Source organism: Schistocerca serialis, chromosome 4, assembly GCF_023864345.2.
Source record: "Schistocerca serialis cubense isolate TAMUIC-IGC-003099 chromosome 4, iqSchSeri2.2, whole genome shotgun sequence".
NCBI lineage: Eukaryota > Metazoa > Arthropoda > Insecta > Orthoptera > Acrididae > Schistocerca > Schistocerca serialis.
In genome coordinates this window covers 625,055,120-625,082,244 of record NC_064641.1, presented here as the reverse complement: position 1 = coordinate 625,082,244, position 27,125 = coordinate 625,055,120, and the positions used below count along the sequence as shown (strand labels likewise).

Genomic DNA, 27,125 nt, shown 5'->3' with positions numbered 1-27,125 from the left:
AATTTTGTTCTGTGCTGTATGTGTCATTAATTTCTGTGTAATGACTGAAGTTAATATTTTGTATATTGTTGGTAGGAATGTTATGGGGTGATATTTAGCTGGGTTTGCTGTGTCTGCTTGATCTTTAGGTTTCAGATAAGTTATTCCATGTGTAAGTGTATCAGGGAATGTGTATGGGTCTGCAATGTAACTGTTAAATTATTTAGTTAGATGTGAATGTGTTGAGGTGAATTTCTTTAGCCAGAAATTTGCTATTTTATCTTTTCCAGGGGCTTTCCAATTGTGAGTAGAATTAATTGCTTGGATGACTTCATGTTGCAAAATTATCACTTCAGGCATTTATAGTATCATCTTGTATGTATCTGTTTCTGCTTGTATCCACCGTGCGTGCCTGTTGTGTTGTACCGGGTTTGACCATATGTTGCTCCAGAAGTGTTCCATGTCTGTTATGTTTGGTGGATTGTCTATTTTAATGTGTGTGTTATCTATTGTCTGGTAAAATTTCATTTGGTTTGTGTTGAATGTTTGGTTTTGTTTCCTTCCATTTTCACTTTTTTTGTATCTTCTAAGTCGTTTGGCCAATGCTTGTAATTCCTGCTTCTTTTCATCTAATTGCTCTATCACTTCTTGTTGTGAGATTTTATTATTATTATTATTACTATTATTATTAAATGAAATATTTCAATTGTTGAAGCAGAACTGAGTATTAGTACACTCTCGCTGTTACATTGGTTTTCCTTGCTTACGATACGCACTAACCAAATATATTTTATGTTGGTTATTACATCAATAACAAAAATCATACTTACCACATATATTTTAATAGTACTGTTTTTTAAACGATGGCCTTCATCACAAATGAGCAGGTCAAACTCATATTTTTCAATGTCATCATAGTATCTTGAAAACATTTCATAAGAAATTAGCATAACATTAGCATTTGCATTATTTTTGAAATCAGCTGGTTTATTCTTCTGTAAAAGAAAGAGAATGTCATTTTATTTAGAGCATTTATGTGATACCTAAAAACCAGCACAGTCTGCAGAAAATCTGAGGCAGATTAGACTGCTAGGGAGAATAATGTTGTGTGCATGGTCACATGTTAGTGTTGTTCTTGTTGATTATATCAGTACACAGGATTATAATAGACATGACCTTCACCTCAATAGGAAAGGGGAAGTAAAACTGATCAGGTTAATAGCAGAAAAAATAAGAGGGGAGATACAGCCACAATTGGCAACAATATTAGTTGTTATGGGTGTCGGGGCAACTTCCTCTTTAGGGTATGGAGGACAGAAAGGAACCAAGTTTTAAGACAAGTTAGGACTGAAACAAACAACCAGTTTGAGAAAGAAACCAAAAAGCATAATTTTAATAGGTTGTACCTGTAAACATAATTGTTAGCTGACAATTTTCAGCAGCCAGTAGATATTTTATTTCCACACTATTATACTTTTATCAATGCAAAATGTTAACTACCTTTATGAAATCAGAATATTCAAGTACTGAGGAATAAACTGAATGAACTTCTTAGTTTCACTGATGAATTACAGTCATTAAAGCCAGTTCACATATCCTGCCTCTCCAAAGACCATCTCACTGCTGGTATACATATGTTACGTATTATAGGATTTAGGTTAACATTTCATTTCTGTAGAGGGAGGAGGAGTTTGTTACATACAAAAATAATATTTCACAGTATGTTACAGATTATGTGTTGGCTCAACTAATCACAGATGAATTACAGCAATGTGTAAACTTAGAAGTTATGGACATGTATAGCCTAATGTTACATGATGTAAATGTCTTGGGTGTATATTGTTATAGAGAAAGGAAGACCTGGGAGAAAGCAAGAAGCAGCCATGCCTGATCAAACCAGAGATACTTGCATAACCACACTGTGAGCAGCATAGATCCAGTGCAGGCAGCTGGAGCACGCCACTATTCCACATCATGACAGCTGAATTCAATAATCTTACATTGTTAAAAGTCGTCTAAGGCTATTCATTTATTTAAGTTAATTGTTCTGATATGGTTCAATATGGTTGTAAGAGTAGGGCAGTTCTCGATAGAGACAAGAGAGTTTTGCGTGTACACACTGCTTTGTACAAGTCGGGTTGCAGAGGTACTGTGTTGGGAAGTTGAACCTGAGAGTTGACTTGCTGGTGATATTCAGTGTTCAGTCACCATAAATCACGAATTAGGTGATGTTTTCCTAAGCTCATTATAAAGGGAGAGTGTTCAAGTTAGATCCTGTGCAGCTTTTAAAAGCAACTAGGGCATAGTTACTTGATTTAAATCCTAAAGAAATTTAGACAAGAAGTGTTATTATTCACAAGCTGCCTGTAGTGGTGTTGAAAGTTTGAGTATTACTTATTTGGAGTTGATTTCCTTTCCAGTTCTGTTCCAGCTAGTGCCCTGTTGTGAAGACTCTCGTAGGGATAGATGATTCAATTATTTGGCAATTTTGGTACATGGTACCTGCGAGATCAAAAGACAACTCAATGCGCTGAATTTGTTATGAGGTAGTGACAGCTGACTCATTGTGCTGAATTTGGTAAGCAAGCACTAAATACGTTGTCCTGGAACTTGTTGGCTTTGTGGTACCATATTATTAGCCAACTAGTAAACAAGATCTGGATTCATTAGTTAAGTACTATTTTACCTAAAGCAACCATTAATCTGCATGATGAATACTATTAGTACCCACTTTGTCTGCGGCAAGTGTCCAATCAACAAAATAGCTGAGGAAGAGATTTTAGGGGAGATGCCAATGCCCAAAGAGGCTAAGCTCTGATTAATCCCGTTTTATTTAGGGCTTGAAGTGGCAGTGGCAATTTAATGGTTATTTTTTATTTTTTTCTTCTAGATTTTAGACCATTGAAGTAACAGGTTTGGGAACATATGGGCACTTTTACACAGCGATGCACTATCCATAGGTTGATAATCTATTAAATAAACCATATTTGATGAGGACCTTCTAAAAAAAAGAAAAAACAAATTGCAATCAAAGAGATAATCAATTACATTGTGGCAACTCCTTCCATCGCCTCCACCTGTAGCAGCAGATGACAGGCTGCGCAGACTGGAAATCACAGACCCCCAACACCCCCACTGGTTACTTCCACTAGAGGGAGAGCTTAGACAGCCATGCTTTCCAGACACCACCCACACAAAACCGTTGCATGAGCAGTCTCTTGTTCTGCTCTGGCGAGGCAACACCTCCTGGCCATGTAGCCACCTGCACAAAGCCACGTGGCTTGCATCACTGTCTGCTGCGTTTCACAAGGGTATGAGCGAACAGCAGAATTCTTACCCCATGTTCAGTGTCTGTGTTCTGTCACACTTTGTTTAACAAGTGGAGTGATACCACATTATTCTGCACTGCCTTCCCAAGCTGAGTCCACTCGAGGTGCTTCTATTGACTACAGGCATACAGAGCCTGATGCCAGTTGCCTGGTCTGTCCTTCCAGTATCAGCAATTCGAATACTGCATGCAGCGTAGTGTGACTAGTGCAGTAAGTGCAGTGCACACCAGGAGTACCAGGTGGGTCTATTATGATTCCATCCCGGGTGTTTTGGCACCCCCTTTGCTACCAAACATGTCTCTGAAGTGGGTTTTCCCAAACCACCAGATCACACTGAACAAAGGCTGTAAGCCATTCATGGTTCGCCCTGTCCAGACTCCATCCCCAGCAAGGGCCCTCCATGATTAAGAGGTATTAACTTGTTGAATTTTGCTATAGTTGTTAGCTTTTAGGAACAGCGTCTCAGAACCAGTCCACACAGCTCTTCCAGCATGCCCTATTATTTATTTTCATCTTCCTTAATTAGTGCATTGCTTAGGTATGTATGCCCCTTAGGAGTATAGAAGGGAACCTAAATCATTCCACGACTGGTGGCTCCTTCTAAACCAAACCACCAAGTCTCATTGCTGAAACACACTGGTTTTTCATTTTTATTATTTCAATTAGCATACCCCATGTGGTCGCAAAATCAGTTCCCATTAAGTCGACCAGATGCACCCCGCTCACACCCCCACCTGCCCCTTGCCTTCTCCACTCCTCCCTCACCACTTCACATGCACCATCTTCCCACATGCATCACCACACCCTTCCGCATATGCTCTCCCTCTGTGTACACCACTGCTCCCCTCCCTCATTCTCCCTGTGCCCCTAAGCACACACTATCACTCCACACCATTCCCACAGCTGACAGCTGCGCGCCCAGACAACTCAAAATGTTACCATGAGGCATACTGAACACTCCTTCCCACAACACACACAGCAAAGTTTGTATTTTGTGGTCCAAACCGTATGTGTCCTGCCTACCTTCTTCTCCGAAATATTGCTTGTTAGCACCACCCTGCATTTAGCGACACACTGCCCACATTGTTAAGTCATAGTGTTACTGCCACACCTTCCCACCCCTATGGTGGTCACGTCCAACAGGTTCTATGCCCAGTTACCCATTCCGCCCCACCTACAAGCACTTCGGAGGTGTCACAACTCTGCAGGCAACTGTCAGCACTACAGAACCATTTGACTCAGCTGACCAATGTTTGGGATCATTGTCGGCCAGCTCAACCCAACAACTGTCGCTCAAGTTATGGCAGCTACACTAAACTAAAAGAACCAATCATATCCAGCTACATACCCTCAGAATGCAATGGGCACGTAATTTGTTATCATCTGAGCAGTGCAACAAAATGCACCCATCCTGGTTGCTGTTTCACATCTGAGCACTCTCGGAACCATACATCGTCCTAGAAGGCCTGCTCCTAAACTGCTGGCTTGTGTGCCTTTCCACCCCCATACAGGCTGCCCTGGCCTCATATGCCCATCTATCGTTAGAGTGATGCAGCGGTATTGGCCAATAAACTGCTCAAAATCCTGAACTCCTTCCCCACTTCCTCTGGAGCGTGGAGCACCGGCTACCACCTCGTGGCTCTGGCCGGCCATTCGCCCATCCCTGCTACCCTTCCCCAAAACACCATGTGCGCAATGTCATTTTCACTACCTGCCGATAATGATCATCTGATCTATATGCAGACGCCAGACCTCTACCAGATTCTGACACGCCTGAGCTCCAAGATTGCAGCACTTACCACCAGCGTCGTCCGCCTAAACCTCACACACTCACTGTCAGGCACTGACCACCCTCACACACACGATGCTGGCCCAGGCGAAAACAGCTGCCCCTGCCAGCATGGTTCTAACTGCCCCCATGTGAACTAGGCACCTCTTGCTGGTACCACGAGAGGTTTGGCAAGCAAGAACGCAACCAACTGCAGACATCTGTGCTTCTGGTCTCCAAACCCTGGCAGCGACTGGCAGTAGGCATGCCTCATTGCTGTACCAATTCACAGTGCTATTCATATGGGTCTTGAATGACACTAGCCCCCCTATCCACTACCTCATCAACACTGGCCCCCAACTTATCCACATTCACTTGCAAACTACTCTTAAATCTTGGGCCCTGTTCTTCCCTCCACATCACCACCAACAACAACTTAGCCACTCCTACTTACGGTTGTCTGCTCGATCTAGGTTTCCAGCATGAACTCCCATGGATCTTCACGAATGCAGGTGTTATTGACCCCATTGTGGGCACCGACTTCCTCAGTCATTACAGCATATTGGCAGACACAGCAAAATGCTGTTTAGCTGATGGCACCTCCAGCTCCTACCCCGTCATGTGCTTTGCCATGAAACAGCTGGCAGTTTCAGGCCATATGCTCAGCTCCTTGCAGAATTCCTAATCCTCATCCAGCCATCCAGTATCCCAGCACGACGCTGTGCATTAGACTGTCACTACCCATGCCCATCCCTGCCCTCTCACAAGAGCAAAATCATACAAAACTCGTTCAAAGAGGTACTCACCGCCAGTATACTTTGCCCTTCCATAACACCCTGGACTTCAGCTCTTCACCTCACACCCAATGACAACAGTTCCTGCTGCCCTTGTGGCAATTACTGTCAACTCAACACCCGAACCATCCCTAACCACTATCTGGTCCCACTCCTCTCCACCTACAATAGCGTCATCTCAGGAGCTAACATCTTCAGTAAGATAAATTGCGCTACAGCCTACACAGTGCCGCACAAATGTGGTATCGAAATGTGGACAACATCCTCTGTGGTGTTTTGCCTACCTACATGATATACTCTACTCCGGAGACCCTACTGAACATCACTGACACCTATGCGAAATTTTTTCCCACCTACAGAAAGCTGGAGTGATCTCTAACATGGCAAAATGCGTTTTCGGGGTGAGCGAGGTCAAATTCCTCAGACACTTAATCTCTGCCGCCATCCCCTGCCGTCTCCCAAGACAGTACAGGCAGTAGCGGGCTTTCCATGCCCTATTACCTTCAAAGACCTACGGTGTGTCTTTGGCATGGTCATCTTTCTCCATCACCCTCTAAAGGATGCCATTGCCACTCAAGAGCCCCTCACTACATCACTCTGTGGTGATAATAAACACAGGCAACAAGCTGGTCCCTTGTACAAAAAAAAAACGGGCCTCAACAATGCGGTCCTTTTTGCCCACCCCCACCCTAATGCCCACCTCAGAATAGTGGCAGACATGAGGCCAGACAGCTACTGGGACCATCTGACACAATACGTGGACAATATCTGGCAGCTGCTTGCCTTCTTTTCGTGCAAGCTCTCTGACGCACGATGCAAATGGGGCACATGTGACCACAAACTGCTCACCGTCCGCTATTTCCCATCTTCTGTCGAGGGACGTATCTTTATGATGTTCACAGGCCACCACCCCCTAACCTCTGGTTTTTACAGGAAAGACATAGACCAGATCTCACCAAGACAGTTTAGGCTACAGGAGTATATCACACAATTCACTACCAATACCTGGCATGTTGCCGGCATCGATACCATTGTGGCAGATTACCTTAGTCGTTCCTGCACCATCGCCCAGCAGCCCTTGGACTACAATGCCCTGGCTGCTGCTCGAAAGGGGGAACCAGACCTAGCCCATACTCTGCAGAATGTGGAGTCTTGCCTCAACCTCCAGTTAAGATCCATAGCCAGCTCTGACCATAAGATCTTCTGTGATGTCTTCATGGATCCTTAACAACCTGGTGGTTCCAACGATCCTCCCCCCCCCCCCCCTTCCTACCTTCTGAAAACTGGCATTTGAGCACATCCACAGCCTCACACATCCAGGCACCCACACTTCCACCACTCTCAAGAAACAACCCTTCGCCTGGCTGGGCATCCAATGTGGCTGCAGCAACTGGACCTCGTCCTGCAGTCCAAGCCAGGGTGCCAAGGTTGGACAGCACATTCACTAACCTGGCGCTGCCTTCCCACCACACAACACCAGTTCACGCATGTTCACCTCGACATTGTCAGACCACTAACCTCCTCCAATGGATATCAATACCTGCTCACAATTATTGACATGTTTACTCACTGGTCAGAGGCCACCCCTATCCCTAACATTTCAGCTGAAACTGTGGCTATAGTTTTTGTCCAGACCTGAATGTCCCGCTTCAGTTACCCATGTAACATTACTACAGATCATTGGCAACAGTTTATCTCAGCCCTCTTCCGATCTTTGACAGCCATCTGTGGCTCCCATTTCCACCATACCATTAGCCCCCCCCACCCCTCCCCCACAGCTAATGGCATGGTGGAGCAGTTCCACCACACACTTAAAGCTGCCCTCATGATATTGCTCTGAATGGTCTGCAGCCATAACCCTGGTATTTCTATGCCTGCAGATCACACACAAAACCGACCTGGGAACATCTGCTGCTGAGCTAGTATACAGACTGCCACTCACCATTCCTAGTGATTTTTGGGAAGCGACCCCACTCCCTCCTGACAGTACCATCTCAAGTTCCGTGCACCAGGTCTAGGGCTTCATAGCCCAGTTGCGACCTACATCTCAGCAACGTCATGGTGAGCACCATACCTTCATCCACCGTCCACCATGACCTCACAGCTTGCACAAACATCACGCTTTGGGTGGATGCATACCACCTGCCGCTTCACCCTCAATATTAAGGCCTGCACTTGATGCGATGTGGAGACAAGGCATTCACGGCTTATCTGAAACGGGTCACAACAACCGTCTCCATAGAAAGACTCAAGCTGGCCTACATCCTAGAGCCTCCTCCAGCCAATGAGTACAGCACCATCAAGGTGCAGCTGTCCCCACCTACCATCAACCCCAGACGCAGCACCATCATCACTGTGCTCAATACGACACAGGCCAATACCATCCCCTCTGCTGTTTCCGATGTTCCACTGACTGACACCACCCCTGATGCTGTGTTCAACACACCACCAGCCTATGCCATCTCTGATCCACCTCCAAGCGACTACATGACTGACACATGCCCCAGTGCCTGGGATACTTAAGTCAGCACTGCATTACCCTTTTCACAGCCTCCAGCCAACGCAGATAGTGTCCCACACCCAAAGGCGCCCACTACTCCCACCAGTGTGTCATCACCACTGCCACTAGCACCTGTGCCATTGGAGAAGCAACAACACTTCATATGCTCCCAACGCGGAGTGCTACCATGTCTTTCAGCGCCACTTTCCGGAGTTGTGGCCCCTCAAGGTAATTCTATTGACTACAGTCGTACAAAACCTGATGCCTGTTTCATCCTCTCAGTATCAGCACTTGGAATACTGTGTGCAGTGTAGTGCAATAATTAGTGTTGTGAAGTGCAGTGCGCCCTAGGAGTACTATGCAGGTTTATTAGTATTCCATCCTGGACGTTTTGGGATCTCGTTTGCCACCTAGCGTACCTCTGAATCGGATTTTTTTCGTTCTGCCTGATGACACTGAACAAAGGCTGTAAGCCATTATGGTCTGCCCTGTCCAGAGACTCCATCCTGATGAGGGCCTTCCTTGATTAAGGGGTATTAACTTGTTGAATTTTACTGTAGTTGACAGGTTTTAGGAGTAGGATCTCAGAACCAGCCCTTGAGGCTCTTCCAGCACACCGCATTATTTACTGTCATCTTCCTTAATTAGTGCACCACTTACGTATGTATGCCCCTTAGGGGTACAGAAAGGAACCTAAATCATTCCTTCAACATCATTTCAAAAAACCTAAACTAAATAATAAAAAAAGAAAGTACAAAAATAAATAAATGAATGAATGATATTTGCTACATACTTTAGTGTTCACGATTTAGCTCGCTTTCAGCAATAGTCTTAAAGTTCAGCAGCAAAAAAAATTACTAATGTCACATGTCAGAATGAGGGAAGGAGGGACTTGATGTTATGGTTTGGTAATTTATTCTGACACAGAGCCAAGACTGGTCAAGTTAAACTCTTTAGATTTTTTGGACTATTACGAGAAGTGTAGATCACAGACCATGGTTGTTAGTCATTGATAGTTTAATTCTTTATCAGCTGTGTCCATGAGTTTGTTTATAAACCATTATGATTCTCCACATGACAAGCTGCCACAGCCATCAAAAACTGTCATACATTTAGGAACGCAGACATTCATAAATTCTGCTTTGAGCAGCTTTTGGAAGCATTTATTCTGTTAGTAAAATTTCATAAATTCTAGTCAAGCTGACAAGGCAAGTGCAGCAGCACTCAGCAGCAGTTTGTTTGTAAACAGTATTTAGTTTAGTCTTTTTCTCACATGGTTCTACAAAAAAGTGAAGAGTGTCTGTCTTTTTTTCTGTGTTAAGTAGTGTTTATAAACACAATTGCACAGACACAATTTGGTTAAATATGGATAGGGACTGTGCCTGTTGTGGACACATGCAGGGTGAACTGGACAGTGTCTGGAAACAGATGCAAGCTGTGTTTGCCATGGTTGACAGGCTTCAGGCTGCTGCCCTGGACTGCAGTGGCATTTAGGCATCTGAGAAAACACCCAGGGCACATCTGTTGCCTATATCCTTGTCTGATATCCTTCATGTTGCAATGTCTTCCATTACAGCAACCTGGCTAGTCCAAAGTCACGTAACTGTGAATGACAAACATTGGTGCTGTCAGGAATTTCTGGGTTGAAGGCAAAAGTATGTACTGGCCACACGGCTGTCCTCTTAAACCTTAAATACAACACACTGATAAAAGTACATCTATCTGAGCCAGCACAAGACACTTCATCTGTTAGGACTGGGGCATACCTTCCTGATAGTTCCAGAGACTGGGACTGCTGGTCATTGGGCTGGGGTTGGGTTGGGTTGTTGGAGGAAGAGACCAAACAGCGTGGTCATCGGTCTCATCGGATTAGGGAAGGATGGGGAAGGAAGTCAGCCGTGCCCTTTCAAAGGAACCATCCCAGCATTTGCCTGGAGCAATTTAGGGAAATCACGAAAAACCTAAATCAGGATGGCCGGATGCGGGATTGAACCGTCGCCTTCCCGAATGCGAGTCCAGTGTGCTAATCACTGCGCCACCTCGCTCAGTTGATCATCGGGGTCTCCCAAGGATAGGTGGGTGATGGAGCCCTTTACAGAAATAGTAGACAGGTCAGGAAGGAAGGCCAATGTCCACTCAGTATACCTGGAAAAAAAAAGGGGGGGGGGGATATGTAGATAGAAGGAGGCACTGCCAACATTGCAGAAGACTATGAACTGTGACTCATGACAGCATGAATGATGCCTGTATTGCATTCAAAGGTTATCTTTGTTCCTAGAAGTAGCATGTAACAATGGTGAAAACAGATAAGCTTCTAGGCTTGCACATCGGGTGGAAACTGAAATAGCATTCTATAGCATCATTTCCAGAACCTATCACAACCCTCTGGTTTCGAGCCAAGTGGTGGGCTTAAACCAAGGCCACAGACAATTCTGCAACAGAATTCATACACTACCTGACACCTGTGTGTAATGCAGAATTGATGACTTGATGTCACAAGAGGCAGATCTGCAAGTATAAGAGGAGCAGGAAGAATTGTGTTGTCAGTAGAGAAGTAGTAACAGCAGAAAGGGTCGGTCAGGAAAGTACAGTGATTTCGAATGTAGACTATTCATTGGATGTGACCTGAGTTATAAATTCATCAGGGGCAATTCAAACTTTTGGCATCTCAAACTTTCAAAAACTATCCAAGATGTCTTTTCACGTGACTGTGAAGTGGAAATGTGAAGGAAAAGCCACAGCTAAACTAAGACCAGGCAGACCTCATATACTGGAGAACAGGAGGGGAGTGGGAAAAATAGCATGTAATCAGCAGATGGAATCATTCATGAGAGTTAAAGTGCTAGCAGCAGTCCAGCTAGCACAATGACTGCATATGGAGTAAAAAGAATGGTATACAATGGTCAAGCAGCTCCTCACAGGCCACAGAATTTTGTAGTCAATGCTACACAAAATTTCAGGTGGTGTACAGAGCGATGCCACTAGACAATGAATGATTGGAAATGAGTCATTTGGAATGATAAATCACACTATACTCTTTGACAATCCAATGAAAGGGTTCGTGTAGGGCAAATGCCTGGAGAACATTACCTGACAAAAATACGTAGTGCCTAGAACGAAGTACAACAGGCGGTGTTACCATATGGAGGTGTTTCTCATGGGTCCCATTATTCCACTATATGTAGAAGGATTTGAAGATATTTTACAGCACTGTGTACTGCATACAGTAGAGAAACGGTTGGAGACTATGATTGATTGTATCAGTACGATAATGCACCCTCTCATAAAGCAGCATGTGTGAGGTAATGGTTGGTGGACAATAACATTCCTGAGATGGGCTTACCTGTCCAGAGTCCTGATCTGAACCCAATGGAACACCTTATGGTAGAGTTAGTATGTCGACTCAGCTGCACATCACCACTACTACCTTCTGTGGTTTCAGTTCTTGAGGAAGAATGGGCTGCAACTCCTCCAAAAACATTCAGACATCTCATCTCAGAGTTCAAGCTGTCATAAAGAAAAATGGTGGATACCCCCACATTAATGTCCACAAACAGGTGCCTGGATACTTTTGATCAGATAGGGTATTTAAGCATTTATCACCTCTTATAATAAGGTGACATATTTCCTTTGTATAAATTGTGCCTCAGAGAGTTTTGGGACCTAAGGAGCAAGCCATTAGTTTTGTCGCAATGTCCTGCAGAACATTCTATTAAATATGTGGAAAGTTGTCAGACAGTTGAGATTATCATGAAATACGAGATTTCACGTATATTTTCACCGATTTTCTTTATCAGTTCATTGCTGACTACATAGGGATGTTCACTTCTATTGTTATTATCATGCACTTTTATCCTTCCGTTCTTAAACAAAGAACACTATCAACACTTCCTGGAAGATCAAAACTGTGTGCCAGACTGGGACTCAAAACTCAGACCTGCAAAGTGCAGAGTGAAAATTCATTCTAGGAATGCTACTGATGTTTAAAATCTTCACTCATTACATTTGGTCTATATATAGCACAAATTTTGTGATGAATGTAAAGAGTCTTGAGATTATTTTGCCACTAAAAATATTATTACAGAACAGATTTCATATTTAGTGGAATTTTCTAATGCAAGTACAATTTCTAGCAGCTTGTGCAGGAAAATGAGGATCAATGTGACTTTCTTGCTAGCACAGCTCTAGGCACACTGATCTACTGCATGTATCAGTGTAGTAAGTTTTCCATGCCCACTACTACTTCCTATGCTACATGAAAATCAAATTTATATTCCGGATAGCCCTTGTAAATTATAGTATGAGTGCAAAAGGTAGCCTTTCATTAAGTACAAATGTTATTGGTAGTTAAGGAATCAGTTTGCCATTTTACTGTGTGCCTTTGATTACTTGCAACCTTCATTGTAATATCAACTACATAATTACTAGCACAGCATAGAATAATAAGTAGCTATAGCTTTTAATCATTCTTGCTGCATTGCACAAAGCAGCTACACTCATAAGCCAAAACTTTAGGACCACCCGTTTAATAACTTGTTTGTCTGTCTTTGGAACGATATACATCACTGATTCTGCATATCAGGGATCCAACAGTTTGTTGTTGGGTTTGTGGAGGTATGGAGCATTAGATATCTATACACAGGACATGTAATTCACGTAAATAAAGGGCCACTGATTTGTGTACACTGTTATGGTACCCGATAACGACCCAAATGGGTTCCATACAATTAACATCAGGTGAATTTGGTTGCCAAGATATCTATGTGAGTTCACTATAATGCTCCTCAAATCACTAAAGCATGGTTCTGGCTCCAAGATGTGGACACTTATACTGCTGAAAGACAACATCACCATCGGGGAAAACATCAAGCACAAAGGGATGCAGGTGGTTCACATTTGTCAGCATGTCTTCAATTACTGTCACAGGTGCCATGAAAGCACAGGAGAATGTCTCTCATAGTGTAATACTCTCTCACTAGCCTGTATGCATGGTGCACTGCATGTTTCGAGCCACCGTTCACCTTGATGACAGCATTTGTGGAGATGACCAGTGACCTAATGTAGCAAAAATTTGATTTGCCACGTTTCCAAAAATTGATGGTCAAATCGTGATGGTCCCATGCCAATTGCAATCATAACTGACAATGTCACTGGATCAACAAGTGAACACATTAGAGTGGTCTGCTGTGGAGCTCCATTTTCAACAATGTATAATGAATGGTGTGCTGTGAAAGATTTGTGCATGCACCAGCATTGTGCTCTTTCTGCAGAGATACCACAGATCACCTATCCTACTTTACAGAGCAGACTAGCCTATTAACCCCATATTTTGTGAAGAGTCATGGACATCCAACCATTTAGCAGCTGAGGAGTGGGGGGGGGGGGGGGGGGGGGGGGGGGGGGGGGGGTCCACTGTCCTCCTACGTCTTTCCATAGACACTCATGACAGTAGCATGTGAACATTTGACCAGCTCTGCCATTTTTGAGATACCTAGTCACAGGTTCTGTGTCCTAATAATCTGCCCTTTGTCAAAGTTGCTTATCTCAATGGATTTACCCAGTTACAGCACGTACCTTTGCTAGGGTGATCCTTCATCTATGTCTGGTCCACTTACATACTTTCTTTACTGCAACACCACCTGGTGGCATGCAATGTCGCTGTGGTCGGTGGTCATAATGTTTTGGCACAGCAGTGTATTTGTGCTGATTACAATGTATGGTGCTGACAACATTGCACTCCACTGTCACACCTATGTTCAGTACTACAGTCTCTATACTGGTTTCATTATTGCAGCTTCATAACTTTACTTCCTAAAAGAACATAGGTCCATCTGAAAAGAACATAGGTCCATCTGACTACAGATGGTAGATCTAGTAAACATTCCAGCATGGAGTTTGTAATGTGGCAGACCAAGAAACATGATTATGAACTGATCAGTGCTGGAACTGGTGCAAATCCTGCCACAGATTGTGCATAGAACTAATGTTTCATAAAATACTGTTAGCACTGTTGTACTTAATTTTATTGGACTATATGTTTACAACTGTCATTACACTTTCTGCTGGATATCAAATTCTCATTATTTTATATAATATTTACCTTCAAAGAAAATTTGAGGAAATCTGTTTGACAGAAGTTCCTGAAATCTTATTTCTGTAGGGGTTTTTTTTTTTTTCTTTTTTTTGGAAACAATAGTTTCGTAATGTCAGTTACCAAGATAAGATTCTGTGAATAAATTAGCAACTAGAAATTTCCTTCCTCAGTTCTTACAAATAATCAGTTTCTAAATTTTGTATTACAACAGGCATCTTTAGTAAATTAATTTAGGTGAAACATGTCCATTTTCTTTTATCAACCAAACTGTATATCTGTATAATGGAAGGAAACATTCCACGTGGGAAAAAATTATATATAAAAACAAAGATGAGGTGACTTACCGAACAAAAGCGCTGGCAGGTCGATAGACACACAAACAAACACAAACACACACACAAAATTCAAGCTTTCGCAACAAACTGTTGCCTCATCAGGAAAGAGGGAAGGAGAGGGGAAGACGAAAGGAAGTAGGTTTTAAAGGAGAGGGTAAGGAGTCATTCCAATCCCGGGAGCGGAAAGACTTACCTTAGGGGGAAAAAAGGACAGGTATACACTCGCACACACGCACATATCCATCCACACATACAGACACAAGCAGACATATTTAGCTTGTGTCTGTATGTGTGGATGGATATGTGCGTGTGTGCGAGTGTATACCTGTCCTTTTTTCCCCCTAAGGTAAGTCTTTCCGCTCCCGGGATTGGAATGACTCCTTACCCTCTCCTTTAAAACCTACTTCCTTTCGTCTTCCCCTCTCCTTCCCTCTTTCCTGATGAGGCAACAGTTTGTTGCGAAAGCTTGAATTTTGTGTGTGTGTTTGTGTTTGTTTGTGTGTCTATCGACCTGCCAGCGCTTTTGTTCGGTAAGTCACCTCATCTTTGTTTTTATATATAAAAAAACTGTATATCTGAATTCTTACAGACTTGTAAATGTTAACTGTAATTACATTTATTCAGCCATGCCTGTACACTATTGTCTGGTACACATAGATGAGCACCTCAGCCTGTTGCGCATATAGTGTGTTATGTGGTATGTCTCAACTGCTGCTGATAAGTATCTTAGTCGGTCACCATTAATGTATTTTATGAAGACTTGGAATGAAAAATTTGACATACATTATTTAATTTGCACACTTGACACCCTACATGCATGAAGAACCAAAAATTAAACTGAACTGCACTGAAGTGTGATTTTTTAAGTCACCATGACCATTACAAAGAATGTACAAACAATTAACATACTGCTGTAAGTTATGCCAGTATTTTGAGAGATGTTTTGTAAATCAACAAAAAGTCAATTATGAAAACAGTTTCTATGATCAATATTTTACATTGTTTTGTAGCAGAATGTTGCAAGTTGCCAGTGATATACACTCAGTAACCTCGAAGGCAGAACTGAGATAACAATTCTTAGATGGGAAGAATCTAATGGACTAAACCACAAAGAAATACTCCTTTCAGTCAAACAGTTTGACCTATTTTGGAATTAAATGCCTACCCTTTATAACACACAGTTTCCATTGCAGAAAGTTAAACCAGCTAAAAGAAAATGCAGCTCCATGTGGTAAATTTGAAGAGGTATTCACCATTTTGTTATGCAGAGATCCAACATCTGCAGTAAAGCAAGATGGGATTCTTCTAAACTAAATAATCTAATGAATAAAGATTAAAGCTCACCAAATAATTGAAGTGCTGTATAACACAGAAAGTTGCTAGTTTTGGATGAATCCTGCTTCAGAATTAAAGTATGTACACTCTTTCTCTCTCTCTCTCTCTCTCTCTCTCTCTCTCTCTCTCTCTCTCTCTCTCTGTCTGGCTACATTACCACAGCTGATTAGATTAGATTAAATTTACTTTCATTCCAATTGATCCGTAGTGAGGAGGTCCTCCAGGATGTAGAACATGTCAGAAAAACAACAATACATGACAAATATTTACAACTCAAACAAATAAGCTAATGTACCATTCCACAGGTCCCAAGTGGCATGGTGGTCATTTTTTAATGAACGCTATATTCCACAGGTCCCAAGTGGCATGGTGGTCATTTTTTAATGAACGCTACATGAAAGACCCCCCCCCCATGAACCATGGACCTTGCCATTGGTGGGGAGGCTTGCGTGCCTCAGCGATACAGATAGCCGTACCGTAGGTGCAACCACAACGGAGGGGTATCTGTTGAGAGGCCAGACAAACGTGTGGTTCCTGAAGAGGGGCAGCAGCCTTTTCAGTAGTTGCAAGGGCAACAGTCTGAATGATTGACTGATCTGGCCTTGTAACAATAACCAAAACGGCCTTGCTGTGCTGGTACTGCGAACGGCTGAAAGCAAGGGGAAACTACAGCCGTAATTTTTCCCGAGGGCATGCAGCTTTACTGTATGATTACATGATGATGGCGTCCTCTTGGGTAAAATATTCCGGAGGTAAAATAGTCCCCCCATTCGGATCTCCGGGCGGGGACTACTCAAGAGGATGTCGTTATCAGGAGAAAGAAAACTGGCGTTCTACGGATCGGAGCGTGGAATGTCAGATCCCTTAATCGGGCAGGTAGGTTAGAAAATTTAAAAAGGGAAATGGATCGGTTGAAGTTAGATATAGTGGGAATTAGTGAAGTTCGGCGGCAGGAGGAACAAGACTTCTGGTCAGGTGACTACAGGGTTATAAACACAAAATCAAATAGGGGTAATGCAGGAGTAGGTTTAATAATGAATAGGAAAATAGGAATGCGGGTAAGCTACTACAAACAGCATAGTGAACGCATTATTGTGGCCAAGATAGATACGAAGCCCACGCCTACTACAGTAGTACAAGTTTATATGCCAACTACCTCTGCAGATGACGAAGAAATTGAAGAAATGTATGATGAAATAAAAGAAATTATTCAGATTGTGAAGGGAGACGAAAATTTAATAGTCATGGGTGACTGGAATTCGAGTGTAGGAAAAGGGAGAGAAGGAAACATTGTAGGTGAATATGGATTGGGGGACAGAAATGAAAGAGGAAGCCGCCTGGTAGAATTTTGCACAGAGCACAACATAATCATAACTAACACTTGGTTTAAGAATCATGAAAGAAGGTTGTATACATGGAAGAACCCTGGAGATACTAAAAGGTATCAGATAGATTATATAATGGTAAGACAGAGATTTAGGAACCAGGTTTTAAATTGTAAGACATTTCCAGGGGCAGATGTGGACTCTGACCACAATCTATTGGTTATGACCTGTAGATTAAAACTGAAGAAACTGCAAAAAGGTGGGAATTTAAGGAGATGGGACCTGGATAAACTAAAACAACCAGAGGTTGTACAGAGATTCAGGGAGAGCATAAGGGAGCAATTGACAGGAATGGGGGAAATAAATACAGTAGAAGAAGAATGGGTAGCTTTGAGGGATGAAGTAGTGAAGGCAGCAGAGGATCAAGTAGGTAAAAAGACGAGGGCTAGTAGAAATCCTTGGGTAACAGAAGAAATATTGAATTTAATTGATGAAAGGAGAAAATATAAAAATGCAGTAAGTGAAACAGGCAAAAAGGAATACAAATGTCTCAAAAATGAGATCGACAGGAAGTGCAAAATGGCTAAGCAGGGATGGCTAGAGGACAAATGTAAGGATGTAGAGGCCTATCTCACTAGGGGTAAGATAGATACCGCCTACAGGAAAATTAAAGAGACCTTTGGAGAGAAGAGAACCACTTGTATGAATATCAAGAGCTCAGATGGAAACCCAGTTCTAAGCAAAGAAGGGAAAGCAGAAAGGTGGAAGGAGTATATAGAGGGTCTATACAAGGGCGATGTACTTGAGGACAATATTATGGAAATGGAAGAGGAGGTAGATGAAGATGAAATGGGAGATATGATACTGAGTGAAGAGTTTGACAGAGCACTGAAAGACCTGAGTCGAAACAAGGCCCCCGGAGTAGACAATATTCCATTGGAACTACTGACGGCCGTGGGAGAGCCAGTCCTGACAAAACTCTACCATCTGGTGAGCAAGATGTATGAAACAGGCGAAATACCCTCAGACTTCAAGAAGAATATAATAATTCCAATCCCAAAGAAAGCAGGTGTTGACAGATGTGAAAATTACCGAACTATCAGCTTAATAAGTCACAGCTGCAAAATACTAACACGAATTCTTTACAGACGAATGGAAAAACTAGTAGAAGCCAACCTCGGGGAAGATCAGTTTGGATTCCGTAGAAACATTGGAACACGTGAGGCAATACTGACCTTACGACTTATCTTAGAAGAAAGATTAAGGAAAGGAAAACCTACGTTTCTAGCATTTGTAGACTTAGAGAAAGCTTTTGACAATGTTGACTGGAATACTCTCTTTCAAATTCTAAAGGTGGCAGGGGTAAAATACAGGGAGCGAAAGGCTATTTACAATTTGTACAGAAACCAAATGGCAGTTATAAGAGTCGAGGGACATGAAAGGGAAGCAGTGGTTGGTAAGGGAGTGAGACAGGGTTGTAGCCTCTCCCCGATGTTGTTCAATCTGTATATTGAGCAAGCAGTAAAGGAAACAAAAGAAAAATTCGGAGTAGGTATTAAAATTCATGGAGAAGAAATAAAAACTTTGAGGTTCGCCGATGACATTGTAATTCTGTCAGAGACAGCAAAGGACTTGGAAGAGCAGTTGAATGGAATGGACAGTGTCTTGAAAGGAGGGTATAAGATGAACATCAACAAAAGCAAACCAAGGATAATGGAATGTAGTCTAATTAAGTCGGGTGATGCTGAGGGAATTAGATTAGGAAATGAGGCACTTAAAGTAGTAAAGGAGTTTTGCTATTTGGGGAGCAAAATAACTGATGATGGTCGAAGTAGAGAGGATATAAAATGTAGGCTGGCAATGGCAAGGAAAGCGTTTCTGAAGAAGAGAAATTTGTTAACATCCAGTATTGATTTAAGTGTCAGGAAGTCATTTCTGAAAGTATTCGTATGGAGTGTAGCCATATATGGAAGTGAAACATGGACGATAAATAGTTTGGACAAGAAGAGAATAGAAGCTTTCGAAATGTGGTGCTACAGAAGAATGCTGAAGATTAGATGGGTAGATCACATAACTAATGAGGAAGTATTGAATAGGATTGGGGAGAAGAGAAGTTTGTGGCACAACTTGACCAGAAGAAGGGATCGGTTGGTAGGACATGTTCTGAGGCATCAAGGGATCACCAATTTAGTATTGGAGGGCAGCGTGGAGGGTAAAAATCGTAGAGGGAGACCAAGAGATGAATACACTAAGCAGATTCAGAAGGATGTAGGTTGCAGTAGGTACTGGGAGATGAAAAAGCTTGCACAGGATAGAGTAGCATGGAGAGTTGCATCAAACCAGTCTCAGGACTGAAGACCACAACAACAACAACATATGAAAGAATCATTTTACAAATACTAATGCACTGAATTTAAAATAAAAAAGTTTTTTATTTATTTATAAGGTAATAAACATGTAATACAACTACTAAATACTTATTTACAATGAACACATTACTACACTGAACTTGTGCAGAAGGTAGATTGTACTTATATACACACACAGATCAGTTGGTTCTACTGAGAAATTCATCAATGGAGTAGAAGGAGTTGGCCACCAATAAATCCTTTAGGCTTCTCTTAAACTGAATTTCATTGGTTGTTAAGCTTTCTATGGCTGCTGGCAAGTTATTAAAAATATGTGTTCCTGAATAATGCATACCTTTTTGTACAAGACTAAGTGACTTTAAATCCTTGTGAAGATTATTCTTATTTCTAGTATTGATTCTATGAATTGAGCTGTTGGTTTGAAAAAGTGAAATATTTTTAATAACAAATTTCATTAAGGAATAAATATATTGGGAAGCAGTAGTTAGTATCCCTAGTTCCCTAAACAGGCTTCTGCAAGATGTTCTTGAGTTCACACCACATATAGCTCTTACTGCACGTTTTTGTGCCTGGAAAACTTTAGCTTGGCTCAATGAATTGGCCCAAAAAAATAATCCCATATGACATTATGGAATGAAAGTAAGCATAGTATGCCAGCTTTTTCATTTTTATATCCCCCATGTCTGATACAATTCGCATTGCAAATAGAGATTTGTTAAGATGCTTCAGCAGTTCTGTGGTGTGCTCCTCCCAGTTGAAATTATTATCAAGCTGTAATCCCAAGAATTTAACACTGTCCACTTCTTCTATCTGCTTGTCGTCATATGTTAGGCATATACTCGTGGGACACCACTTACGAGTTCTGAACTGCATGTAGTGTGTTTTTTCAAAGTTTAGTGACAAAGAATTGGCTAGGAACCAGTGATTAGTCTCCACAAATATTTTATTAGCTGACCTTTCTAAGACTACACTTGATTTGCTATTTATTGCAATGTTTGTTTCATCAGCAAACAAAATGAACTTGGCTTCTGGTAATGTTACTGATGAAAGGTCATTGATATACACAAGAAAAAGTAAGGGCCCTAAAATGGAATTATTTCCCAGTTGGATGATGCTTGATAGCTTGATACATGTCTCTTTCCTAATAACACCCTTTGTTTCCTGCCAGAGATATAAGATTTGAACCATTTTGCAGCATTTCCTGTTACACTATAATATTCTAATTTACTTAAAAGGATATTGTGATTTATACAGTCAAATGTCTTTGACAGATCACAAAATATACAAGTTGCCTGCAATTTTTTGTCTAATGAATTAAGCACATTTTCACTGTAAGTGTAGATAGCCTTCTCAATATCAGAACCCTTTAGAAGTCCGAACTGTGACTTTGACGGTATGTTATTTGAGATAAGATGGTTATAAAGCCGATTGTACATTACTTTCTATAAAATTTTTGAGAATGCTGGCAAAACTGAAACTGGATGGAAATTTGATGCTATTTCTTTATCTCCCTTCTTAAACAGTGGCTTAACTTCAGCATATTTCAACTGTTCTGACTAAATTGTGCTAGCACTGCAGCTTAAATGGATGAGATGAGATATGAATGTGGCACTGGCAAGCTGCTTCTGGCTGCAGGAAGTGTACAATGACATTGAGGAGTGTATTTGGAGGAGAGATATAGAACAGAAGAACAGGGTATGGTTGCACCATAAGTGAATTTAAGGTCATGGGACATGGGTATAGATGGATGTGTGGCAAAGGCTAACAGAGACTGGGGTTAGGAGGAGTATGGGATTAAATTATGTTTAATAAGAACAACTCTCATATACGTAATTCAGAGAAGCTGGTATTGGGATGAAGGAATCCAGTTGGTGCAGCCTGTGAACCAGGCATTGAAATTGAAAATGTTGTGCCCAGCAGCATGTTCCACCAGTGGAGAGTCAACTCCACTCTTGGCCACAGACTGTTGAGTGGACAATTGTTTGGTGGTCATGTCCATGTAAAATGCTATGCAGAAATTACAGGACAGCTGCCACATGAGCTTTCACATGGCCTCTGCCTCTGAAAGATAAAATAATCCTTATGGGAATGCAGTAGGATGTGCTAGGTGGGTGAATTGGGCAGGTCTTGAAACTGGCTCTTTGTGGGCAAGTGTTCCATCCATGTGTCAAAGGGCTGGGAGTGGTGTGGCATATGGAGGGACTAGAAGATTGAGTGTGCAGTGGAATACTAGTCTGAGAGAGGTGAGAAGGAGTGCAAGTAGGTTGTTCCTCATTTCTGGGCATGATGATAAATATTTGAAGCACCAATGAAGGATATACTTCAGCTGTACCAGTCCAGGGTGATACTGGATGATTTGGAGGCAACTCCTTTTACAGTCAGTTTCTGGGGTAGTTGTATAATTATGAATTCATATGGAGGCATTACAACAAATTGGTCTTGGTTTGGGAGTGTAATGCCTGCGTGTGATGGCACTGGTAAAACCTGCAGTGTACTGGGCAAGAATCGTTCATCGCTGCAGATGCACCACCACTGAGGTGCCAGACTATACACAAGTGACCTTCTGGCAAGGGCAGGGTGTCAGTTAACATAACGTAGGAACTGAATATGGTATGGTTAGTGGGCTTGATATTGGCAGAGGTTTGGATGGGGCTATCACAGAGGTGGAGACCAGTGTCCAAGAAGGTGTCACACTGGGGTGACGAGGACCAAGTGCAGTAGATGGAAAAGAAGGTGTTGATGTTGTGGAAGAATGTGGTTTCAGTGTTTTGGCCCTGGGCCCAAATTTTGAAGATATCATCAGTGATCCTGCGCCAGCCAAAATCCTGAATTCCTTGGTGTTTCAGGTTCACTGATGGTATCTTCAAGATGGATAACAATTAAGAATATCCCACTTACACAGACTCAGGGCCCACTAGAAACAACACAAATTTTTAAGAGAAAATTCGCTTGATAACAGGAGCTAAGTAAGAAACTTCCTGACAGATTAAAACTGTGTGCCGGACCGAGACTCGAACTCAGCACCTTTGCCTTTTGTGGGCAAGTGCTCCACCATCTGAGCTACCAAGTACAGCTCACTGCCAGAAGTAAGGCTGCGAGGACGGGGCGCGAGCCATGATTGGGTGGCTCAGATGGCAGAGCACTTGCCCACAAAAGGCAAAGGTCCCGAGTTTGAGCCTTGGTCCGGCACACAGTTTTAATCTGTCAGGAAGTTTCATATCAGCGCACATGCCACTGCAGAGTGAAAATCTCATTCTAGGAACTAAGTATCTAAAAAGAATCAACAATGCAGCAAACATATGTGCCAGAAAAAAATTAAAAAAACATACATGTTGAAACGGAATATGTGAGGAAGCATTAACAGAAACAGCGTACACAAAGTAAACATAGAAATATTGTGGAAAAAGGGAATACTATGAACAATTTCAACAACATGGAAAGATAACAACACTGATACTAAGGATGTTAAAAGAGCTTTGAAAAAGTCGCAGATGACAAAAGCAAGATCATGACCAAAAAAACTTCTAAAATTTCTAGCAGATCTGCGACAGTAAATTAACAGAATATCAAGCACAAGGCACCAACCTGTGAGAAACTTGCAAAACATTTTGATCATCTTTTGAACTGCCTGCTATCAAAGTACAGAATGTAATTTCCAGGGGCTCATGAAAATCTAAAAGAGGATATGACACCCTCTGCTGATAAAATTAAGGACACAATTAGAACTCTAAAAAATAATAATGTCAGCAGTAAAGATGTGGATATAAAAAACTGCAAATTTGCCTCAGAGCAGAAATTCAATTTAGGATTAATAATTTGTTGAGGGCTAGTAGAAATCCTTGGGTAACAGAAGAAATATTGAATTTAATTGATGAAAGGAGAAAATATAAAAATGCAGTAAATGAAGCAGGCAAAAAGGAATACAAACGTCTCAAAAATGAGATCGACAGGAAGTGCAAAATGGCTAAGCAGGGATGGCTAGAGGACAAATGTAAGGATGTAGAGGCCTATCTCACTAGGGGTAAGATAGATACCGCCTACAGGAAAATTAAAGAGACCTTTGGAGATAAGAGAACGATTGGTATGAATATCAAGAGCTCAGATGGAAACCCAGTTCTAAGCAAAGAAGGGAAAGCAGAAAGGTGGAAGGAGTATATAGAGGGTCTATACAAGGGCGATGTACTTGAGGACAATATTATGGAAATGGAAGAGGATGTAGATGAAGATGAAATGGGAGATATGATACTGCGTGAAGAGTTTGACAGAGCACTGAAAGACCTGAGTCGAAACAAGGCCCCCGGAGTAGACAATATTCCATTGGAACTACTGACGGCCGTGGGAGAGCCAGTCCTGACAAAACTCTACCATCTGGTGAGCAAGATGTACGAAACAGGCGAAATACCCTCAGACTTCAAGAAGAATATAATAATTCCAATCCCAAAGAAAGCAGGTGTTGACAGATGTGAAAATTACCGAACTATCAGCTTAATAAGTCACAGCTGCAAAATACTAACACGAATTCTTTACAGACGAATGGAAAAACTAGTAGAAGCCAACTCGGGGAAGATCAGTTTGGATTCCGTAGAAACACTGGAACACGTGAGGCAATACTGACCTTACGACTTATCTTAGAAGAAAGATTAAGGAAAGGAAAACCTACGTTTCTAGCATTTGTAGACTTAGAGAAAGCTTTTGACAATGTTGACTGGAATACTCTCTTTCTAATTCTAAAGGTGGCAGGGGTAAAACACAGGGAGCAAAAGGCTATTTACAATTTGTACAGAAACCAGATGGCAGTTATAAGAGTCGAGGGACATGAAAGGGAAGCAGTGGTTGGGAAGGGAGTAAGACAGGGTTGTAGCCTCTCCCCGATGTTGTTCAATCTGTATATTGAGCAAGCAGTAAAGGAAACAAAAGAAAAATTCGGAGTAGGTATTGAAATTCATGGAGAAGAAATAAAAACTTTGAGGTTCGCCGATGACATTGTAATTCTGTCAGAGACAGCAAAGGACTTGGAAGAGCAGTTGAATGGAATGGACAGTGTCTTGAAAGGAGGATATAAGATGAACATCAACAAAAGCAAAACAAGGATAATGGAATGTAGTCTAATTAAGTCGGGTGATGCTGAGGGAATTAGATTAGGAAATGAGGCACTTAAAGTAGTAAAGGAGTTTTGCTATTTGGGGAGCAAAATAACTGATGATGGTCGAAGTAGAGAGGATATAAAATGTAGGCTGGCAATGGCAAGGAAAGCGTTTCTGAAGAAGAGAAATTTGTTAACATCCAGTATTGATTTAAGTGTCAGGAAGTCATTTCTGAAAGTATTCGTATGGAGTGTAGCCATATATGGAAGTGAAACATGGACGATAAATAGTTTGGACAAGAAGAGAATAGAAGCTTTCGAAATGTGGTGCTACAGAAGAATGCTGAAGATTAGATGGGTAGATCACATAACTAATGAGGAAGTATTGAATAGGATTGGGGAGAAGAGAAGTTTGTGGCACAACTTGACCAGAAGAAGGGATCGGTTGGTAGGACATGTTCTGAGGCATCAAGGGATCACCAATTTAGTATTGGAGGGCAGCGTGGAGGGTAAAAATCGTAGAGGGAGACCAAGAGATGAATACACTAAGCAGATTCAGAAGGATGTAGGTTGCAGTAGGTACTGGGAGATGAAAAAGCTTGCACAGGATAGAGTAGCATGCAGAGCTGCATCAAACCAGTCTCAGGACTGAAGACCACAACAACAACAATTTGTTGATGATTACTGAACTCCAAAGAAACAGTCATATACATCTGGCTATGTTGACAGGGAAACCTCATAGGGAGAGGAGCAGCAAATATACAGTGATGTAGGATAAAATCCCAGGATCTCACCTTACAGCAATTCACTGTGGTAGCCCCTTATTTGCAGGTAACTGATGAAAAAAATTTTGGAATCTTATGTGAAGCTCAATAACATCAAAAAAGTCACATTATGCACACTGTTTGTGTGGTGTAGTGGATAGGATAAGAGGTTCACATACAGGAGTTTGTGGGTTTGAATCTCACCAGATGCAGAAATTTTTTTCATTTTTAAATCTTTATCAAAATGACTTTGATCACTATTTTTACTCAGTTAATTGGTTTAAATATAATGTTTTATTTCTATTTCATATCCACATCATTTTAATCACCATATGAACTTTTCCATTTGTTTCAAATTTTCTTTCTATCATTCTTTTACAATTAGAATTTTTGTCAATATGAATTTAATTATATTTATGTATTATAATATTCAATTATTTGAAAATTCCAATATCAGTTCAAAAACAAGGGATGTAGAAAAAGATAGACGCAGTTATAGAATAAATGTCTTACAGATGGACGGACTCCATAAGGAAATATAACAGGTTTCAAATGGATCCAATAGATGAAAAATGAATTCAATGAAATGATGAAGGAATACTGAATGAAAAACAATAGAGACTGAAAAATTAACATTGGCACATGGTTACTGGAATACTCCAATGAGATGATTATTTAATGTTTGACATGATGATGGAGATTATTTTTGTGTCTAAATGTTGCAGTTCTGGAGCAAGCTGATAACCTAAGGATTTTAAAATTAGATGAAGAATTAATAGCTATGTGACATCAAACACAAACCTCTGCACTGCTGTTATACTAAAATAAGCTAAATTTTTAAAATGTGTGTAGATTGTTACGGGCCAAACAAACAACAATTACAGTTTGAAAGTGTACAGAAAATTATAAAACACGTAATAATTAGCAGTTAAAATCATTCAATAAATTGTTACCTGATTAACAATAAATGTATGGATTTTTCCTCTTCCTAACCATTGCTGGAATTCCTTTTCCCAATTCCCAACTAAACTGCTTGGTGTTACAATCAAAGCATTCCGAATAATAGGCCTTCCACCATATGGGCCTTGCTTTAACAATGTCCTGTAAGAAAATATAATTATTTATCCCTTGTATGAGGCATTTCACTGACAAGGGAACATCCCCATCGCAACCCCCTCAGATTTTGTTATAAGTTGGCATAGTGGATAGGGCTTCAAAAACTGAACACAGATCAATCGAGAAAACAGGAAGAAGTTGTGTGGAACTATGAAAAAAATTAGTAAAATATACAGACTGAGTAGTCCATGCGCTAGATATGCAACATCAAGGAGAATATGAACTCAGAAGCGCCGTGGTCCCGTGGTTAGCGTGAGTAGCTACGGAACGGGAGGCCCTTGGTTCAAGTCTTCCCTCGACTGAAAATTTTACTTTCTTTATTTTTGCAAAGTTA

General features: G+C 41.5%; 1 protein-coding gene across 4 annotated transcripts in view; it reads right to left on the bottom strand.

Annotated features, from left to right (window-relative positions):
- The window catches only part of LOC126475439 (DNA repair and recombination protein RAD54B-like), a 343,815-nt gene that overhangs the window by 169,455 nt on the left and 147,235 nt on the right, over positions 1-27,125 (bottom strand). For all 4 annotated transcript variants that reach the window (XM_050103292.1, XM_050103293.1, XM_050103295.1 and 1 more), the window contains exons 7-8: positions 26,629-26,776; positions 810-974 (exon numbers count right to left, since the gene is read on the bottom strand). In XM_050103292.1, the coding sequence (XP_049959249.1) occupies positions 810-974; positions 26,629-26,776 (313 nt within the window). The remainder of the gene's footprint in view (positions 1-809; positions 975-26,628; positions 26,777-27,125) is intronic.